Source organism: Ammospiza nelsoni, chromosome 1, assembly GCF_027579445.1.
Source record: "Ammospiza nelsoni isolate bAmmNel1 chromosome 1, bAmmNel1.pri, whole genome shotgun sequence".
NCBI lineage: Eukaryota > Metazoa > Chordata > Aves > Passeriformes > Passerellidae > Ammospiza > Ammospiza nelsoni.
This window is the reverse complement of record NC_080633.1, coordinates 146,377,134-146,384,696: the sequence shown is the minus strand read 5'-3', so window position 1 is coordinate 146,384,696 and position 7,563 is coordinate 146,377,134. Positions and strand designations below refer to the sequence as shown.

The 7,563-nt window shown below is 40.0% G+C and overlaps 1 protein-coding gene across 1 annotated transcript in view; it reads right to left on the bottom strand.

Annotated features, from left to right (window-relative positions):
* TG (thyroglobulin) overlaps positions 1-7,563 on the bottom strand; it is a 148,704-nt gene that overhangs the window by 62,199 nt on the left and 78,942 nt on the right. The window contains exons 40-41 of the mRNA XM_059478454.1: positions 6,990-7,149; positions 2,178-2,377 (exon numbers count right to left, since the gene is read on the bottom strand). Coding sequence (XP_059334437.1) covers positions 2,178-2,377; positions 6,990-7,149 — 360 coding nt within the window. The remainder of the gene's footprint in view (positions 1-2,177; positions 2,378-6,989; positions 7,150-7,563) is intronic.

Sequence of the window (7,563 nt, the reverse complement as noted above, 5' to 3'; positions counted from 1 at the left end):
ACAGCTGCCCTCTGCAGCCCCCTGCCATCCATACCACTCATCCAGTCACCTACATTAACACTGTACTGGTAAATTATTTGATTGATCAGAAAATGAAGCCAAATGCCAGGCTAATGCTCTTAAGCCATTTCAAATGAGACCAGAATTACTGATAACACTTGTTTCTAATCATACCACTGAAAGATGAAATAAATTCTAAAAAGTCCCCATGATAGCTTTGCACTGATTTTGTTCAATCTGCTTTCAGATTTGTTCCAAGCAAAAGCTATTATAGGGTAGACACAGGAAACTCAAAAGCATTTTGCTATTTCAGGTGCACATTTTCTAGTAAAGAAAGTTCATGCACCACTCCTCTTTGCATGCTCAGGAACAACATGGTTTTATCATGCATAACAAATACAGAAACAAGGAGCACAAAGCTGAATTTTGCAGAAGAGCTCTACTGAGGGAATTTCCCTCAGGAAATGTATACCTGGTATATATTCTCAGTTTCATGATTCTAATCTGTGTGCACCTCCTTTTTTACAGTAAAATTAAAAGTACTCAATGATTTTGGTGTCTTTGAACACAAACAAGACACATCCCTTTACAGGAGATGTAAGTGAAAAACCAACTTTGCCAACACTTAAAAAAATCAAATATATTTTTAAGCTACAAGCTACTTCTATTGTTGCTTGCTTTTCATTTTTTCAGTGTATTTCACAAGAAAACTAAATCCACTCTGAGGCTGTCAGGATAAATAATTAACACTACTCTGAAATCTGAAATTAAGACTACTCTGAACTCAGTGGAGATGCTGGTTTTGCCAAGACAGTCATCTTCACAGTCCCAGAAAAAAAAAATATAAACACTAAAAAAGTGGGCAGAATTGGTGCACCTGTCTGCTCATTGCTCTTGCCACTGTTTTCTATCAGTGTTCTGCTGTAAGAGAAAGAATGAGTTTAAACTTATTTTATAAAAGAAAATACATTATGTGGAACTACTTTCTAGAAGCAACAATAAGCAAAGAGGTCCTTGCATTTCCCTTCTCTAAGTGGCTCAGCTGTTAAATTGTCCTGCCACAGTTTTCACAGGGTCCCATCCTCAGCCATGTCAGTAAAGGGTTTGTGACTTCAGAGTAGGAGGAAACTGAGAGAAAAGTACTCTGGGTCTTCTAGCAAATTAAATTTCATGTCAAGAGCTGACTAAAAATTTAGGAACTGTGAGAGGAATTATCTGATAATGACAGAAAAACAAACAATTAATGAGCAGCAATTTTCAAAAACTTCCTTTGCCTTCCTCACTAGAGTGATGCAATTAAAATAAACATATTGAGCCACAGGGATGCAAAAGCAAGTTATGTTTCCTGAAGCCAGGACACAGTGAAGAACAATTAGGTACTGAATAAAGAGGTCATTATAATCAAGGCAGCATTTTATTTAATTGGGCCCTCAGCTTCCTGAACCAAGAATTCTATTCCACTGCTCACTGTTCCAAGGCAGCACTGCTAGCAGAGCTCATTTTGTCCAAGTACCATTTCTGATGGATATATAAACTTCCTCTGGTGATTAAGCCTCATTTCAGAGCACACTGAGGCTGTGAAGATAAATGGCAGTATTGATGCTGACAAAACTGGTATCAGAGTCCTGAGACTCAACACAGGAAAGGCTGTAAGGATATGGATCACTTGGAGTGACTGAGAAAATGGTCTAAGGTGACAGGAAACAAGCCCATCTGTAAACTGATTTTTACTCTCTGAAACTTGTTTTTTCTTTTAAATGAAATCTGTCTTAAGATCCGATAAAAAGACTGGATACTTGAACATGTGGGAGTTTGGCTCATCAGTTTCACAGTCTAAAAGCTGCTGAGCAACATCAAATTTATGGAATGGAAAGTAAGCTGTTGTACCTCCAGGTTACGAAACAAGGTTATTTATATAACACACAAAAAACCACAGTGACGAAAACTGGATTCTTACTATGAGTAAGCCAAACACCAAAGTGCATCTCTGGTACATCCTGGCGAAGCATCCAGCTCCTGAAGATAACAGTCACAGGTGAGATGAAAAATAACTACAGCAACAACAGCCCTGGCAGGGTATGGATGAAATAAAACCAGCACCCACACACTGCAGCATCCTCATCTCTGCAGCAGCATCCTTTCCAGTGCAGGTGAGGCTGAAGCAGGAATGGACTCACCATCAGCAGCAGCCTCCTGAAGAGCTCTGTGCCCGCTGTGTCCGTCAGCAGGTGGGCGCTGGTGACATCGGCCCCGCCGCGCGCGGCGCCCACGGAGACGCGGCCAGGGTCGCCCCCGAAGCTGGCAATGTTCTGCTGCACCCACCTCAGAGCTGCCAGCTGGTCCCAAAGGCCAGCATTGCCCCTGGCCTCAGCAGAGCCTGATGGAGGAGACAAAACACAGCTGAAAAGAAAACTGTAAGCATTGAAGTTTGGGGTAGATGCTACATTTTTTGCAGATCTTGCAGATGAAACTTGACAAAACTGATACCAGGGTTTAAAAGTCTGAGGTGGTCTCCTCCAAGGTAATCACTATATACAGTGAGTCCATTTCAGTTTTTACCACTCCACAGGGCAGCTCTGGGGGTGCTGCTTTGTCCCAGTATAGAAAAATAACACATGAACTTCTAAGCTTCATTAGAACACATTAGGACACGCAGAAGACTAATCCAGGCTCAAGTATCCATAAATTTACCCATAAGATTATTTTTCTACATAACTAACTCAATCTTAAAATTAATTAAAAACAAACAAAATCTGTGTATTTTCCAAGTTCACAAGTTGGAAGGGATCTATAAGAATTACTGTTTTCCTGGAGTACACCTGATTGCATGTTTCCTTCCTACATACCTCTTACACTGGTCCTGCCTGACAAGTCATAAATCACAACATTTTGAATTTCTTTACACTCTTCCAGATATTATTTTAAAATTTATAATATTTCTGTCTATATTCTTTGAGATTGTCCTATGACTATCCAATACAAATCTGATATATATATATAAATATTTTTGCAAACATAAAAACAAAAAAATAATTAATCATGTGCTTCTCATACCTAAGTATGACCACCTCCTTTTCAACACCAGAAAGTGATAACCTGATACTTTGATTAATAAGTAACTAGTGCTCAAAGTATCTAATGATGCAAGAATGTAGGTAAGCTTGATTTTATGTCAACAAAAGCAGAAATAAGTAATTCCTCCATGGTTTGTAAAAAAAGGAACAGAAAATTATTATTCACTGTCTGCTTTTTAATCCACAATGAGCCATTCATTTTCAAAGTTTTAAAATTCTTCACATTTAAAACTTGGAAAAAACCAAAAACCCACAGGATAAAAGAGAAAAACTGTGAACGGAAACACAGCTGAAACTATTTGTTTCTTCCATTGCCAAGACCAAATAATACAAGTTTAAAATAAGAGTAGGTTCAGAAACTAGTGAATTAAAATTATCAGAGAGCAGAGTAAAAAGATGCTGCTTTGTGGACAGGTCTTGGGCAAGGAGCAGTTTAAGTGTACATCCTGTAGTGAATTCCTGAGGTATCAAACACACCAGTTTGCATAGCAGAATAAATACAGAGGAGAACAGAATAATGGTAACCTTGCAGATCTTAGAGGTGCCCACACTACAAGAGCCATTGCTAGGAACAGCCTTTCAGTAGGGCAGCCAAAAAGTGAAAGGCCAAAAAAGCCATGACCTGCAGCCATTGTTCCAGATGATCAGTCCAAACCACACCAGGGAAGCAATGGAGGAAATATTTTCTCTGCTTAGTTTTTTTAGTTTTGTGATATGTGTTTTTGGGTTTTTTAGTTTGTTCTGCATACCATGACCAGCTCCCAGAGATCTCAATCCAGCAATAAACCCACTCTTTAAAAAGGAAATCTCATTTTAAGGACTTGTTCCATTCCCATTGAGACTACTCCAAAGGAAGTGAAATCAAAGAATCAGTCAGGTTGGAAGGGACCCTTAAACCATTGAGCCCAACATTAACCCAGCACTGTCAAGTTCACCACTAAACCATGTTCCCAAGTGCCACATCTACATATTTTTAAATATTTCCAGGGATGGTGACTGAACCACTGCCCTGAGCAGCCTGTTCCAATGTTTTGGTGAAGAATCCCTTTGGCGAAGAAATTTTTATGTGCAGATCCATGTAAATGTTTTAGCCACACAATCTGCCTTGCTTTCACTATACTAAAGAAAAAGACCAAAATGGGAAATATAACCAGTTCCTTTCTCCCTTGCAAAAACCACAACTGGGTTGTGAAATGTACCACACTGGAGAACAGATGCATGCATTGATGGACCTTCATAGGAGTTAGACTGAAAGAAACATGTCTGCCAGGAATCTTTTCCACTGCCTTTTTGTAGGCAAAGATCACATTCCTGAGGACCACAGGAAGCTGAAAAGAAACCGGAGTCCTCGTGTGCTTCTTTCTGTTTTTACTAAACAGAAGAAGAACAATAGTGCTAAATTAAAGCATGAAAATTGTTCTGCTTTATATGACTTCATGAAATCTTTAAAGAATAGAACCTAAAAACATGATTGTCTTCTCCAAACCCTTGCCATCCATATCACTGGCAACTCACTTTAATTTTTTTGGACACAAAGTAAGAAATGGAGGCATTAGTAAGAATGTGCATCACTTTTTGCAACATTAATGGGTGATAGTAAATTTAATTAAACATCTTTTATATTTAGAAGAAAGAGAGCTCTTTCACTTTCTGCAAAAGCCCTGCCACTGAGAGACAAGAAGAACTATAGAACTAACAAAAACTCCGTCCACACAAAAGGAAATCTTCTGTTTTCACTATCCTTCAATTCCCTAAAAATCCATTTAACTCCTTCCTCTCTAGTTTTGTAATTTATAACAAATCAACTTGAGAGGATTCAGGACTTTGCTTAGTTGGACAATCAAACTAATATTACTCACAAGTTCATAACTTTTATTTCTGACTGCAGGGCCTTCAAACAGCCCTGCTGTGAAGCCCTAAGGGTGAACTCCTGCTCCCTTTGAAACCAATGGCAAAAGTTCCAAAGGCCCAGGTGCAGGAAACTGGAATGTTAATGGGGAATGACCTAAATAATCACCCATTTATGGTCACGGCACCAAGCCTGACACAGTTCAAGGTGTGTTTGGACAACATTCTCAGGTGTACGGTGGGATTCCTGGTTGTCCTGTGCAGGGCCAAGAGCTGCACTTCAATGATTCTTGTGAGTCCTTTTCAACTTCAGATATTTTGTGATTCTAGGACTGTACGATTTTCCCAAATCCACACCATGGACTTCCCAAAGACGAAGAGGCCAGGAAAGACTGAAATTTTCTCTGACCACAGCTCCACAGTACAGAGAGCAGGAGAAGGCCCCCAAAAAGTCCTGTAATGAACCACCTCTATCTGAAGGTTTGCAGGAATGCCAACCAAGCCCATGTATTGACATTTTGGGACATGAAGGTAGAACGCTGTGAAACAGAGACCAAATAATTTTCCTAAATTATGCATCATCATATAAATACTGCTGTATCATATTCAGCCCAACCAGCATTTTCCACTTAGGAGGAAACCTAGGTGAGATTCACAGGGCTGAAGGAGGGTGGTATGGGCAGTGCTGCATACTGGAAGTTCCCACAGCATATATCCACACTGCATTTGGCTCTAGACAAAATTAAATTATTGCATCACTTTCATAAACATTGGGTTTACTCTGATGTAAACAGTAATTGATTTTTTTTCTCCAGATACATCCATGACCAAATTCTTATCAAAATAAGTAAGGATCTTGTAGTGACAGCTCTCTACTTACAGAATGAAAGAGACTTTGCTGTAAGCTTTGAACAAAACAGTAAACTCAGAAGGGAAAAATAACCAAGAACTACAGCTATAACCTCAAACCAGGCAAAATCCACCCAACATTACTAGCAGCGGACACTCAAAAGGATCATGAGGCCAAGTATATAGGTCAGAAAATTGCAAACATGGCAAATATGACATCCTAAAAGTTTAAAGTGCATTAAAATGCACACTAAAGAGACCAAGGATTGCCACCAGACTGAGAGAGAGCTCCACTTGCAGCTGTTGCATTTTCTCTCAATGGCTCTCTACCTTAAGTTCCCCTGCCCCATGCAGAAGTGAAAGATGGTAGAAAGAAAAGTGTTTCCTACTTGCTTAAAAAGGCAAGGCTAAAAAAAGGCAAAATGAAAAAAAGCAACCCCAGGACCAGGTGCACTATCCCAAAGATTTAGGAAGATTGAATGTGTGTTTTCATACCTCTTTATACAAGACAAAATCCTGTTTGTAGTGGGAATATGTACAATTTTTAATGACAATTGGCATTAGGAGAGTAAAAAATTCTTTGGAACAAGGGGAAGGGTGGCAACACAAAACATGCAAATGTTGAGTCACATCCAGGACAGTGCAGATTTAGATTAAATGTGGCAAGTCCTTCAGAGAAGTCAGGCTGAATTGTTAAGGAACCAACCAACTACCTTTGTGCCTTACTTTCCATCCTCTCACATCCTTCTTGCCATGAACCCACAGTTTTCTGCCTCTGCCCCTTCCCCACTCTGACATGGGCACAAGAGAGCATCAGCAACATTTCATGGATGGAACAGGTTGGGAGTTGGAATCATTGACAACTCTACCCACAATGATAGGCCACTGGAATTCACAAGAATTTTGGTACTAACCTATCTTCACATGCATCTGCAAAACTCAATATCCAGAAGTTCATCTGCAAGCACAAGTCTAGCCAGTGCTTTGATACAGATATTGGGTTTGGTTTGTTGCTCTCCCTGTTCCCCAAGCCTCTCCCCTTTCTGTTCAGATCAAGTCTCCGCTACTTCTTGGCCATTTTTTTCCCACAATAATTTATAAAAAAATCTGTGAAAAATATAGGTTACTTGAGTTAAAAATAACTTGAAAAAATAAAAATCAGAACCAGAAGAGTCACAGAATGCATAATTGTGTTTGCCCTGGAAACCCATGACTTACCAGTGCTCAGGAAGCCAAAGATGCCGACCCGGTAGTTTGCCATGACGACAATGACGTTACCGATGGCAGCCAGGTATGACCCATCCAGAGTTGTCTTTCCCTCCTCAGCATTGTAACTTCCTCCATTGTGGAAGAACAGCAACACTGACATGTTTTGGACCTGCCATGACAATGAGCAGATTAATATTCCTGTTGCTTTGGTAGGTCACTGATGATAACACAAGCAGCTTCCTCATGAACATTATCTAAGCCATTTATAGCTCTTTAAGAGTGACCATAAAGAGGGAATATCTGCCTATCTGTCTGGAATTTAAAGGGTCTTGCCCACAAATTGTCTGCAATGATCTGTATATCACAAAGAGGGCACTATCTCCAGTATAAAATAGATCTAACAGTACCACAGTATTCCACCAGCCAAAATCTCCTCTAGGCCAGCTCCTGCTGCCTTGGCCACTGAGCATGTGGTGTGCTTGTCTTTGCTTGAGCACATCTGCTTTACACAAACATGCAGGACAAGTCAAACAAGTAGGAAACAGGAGAAGGAAAAGGCCTGTTGGGTTGCTCCAGCTTGAGT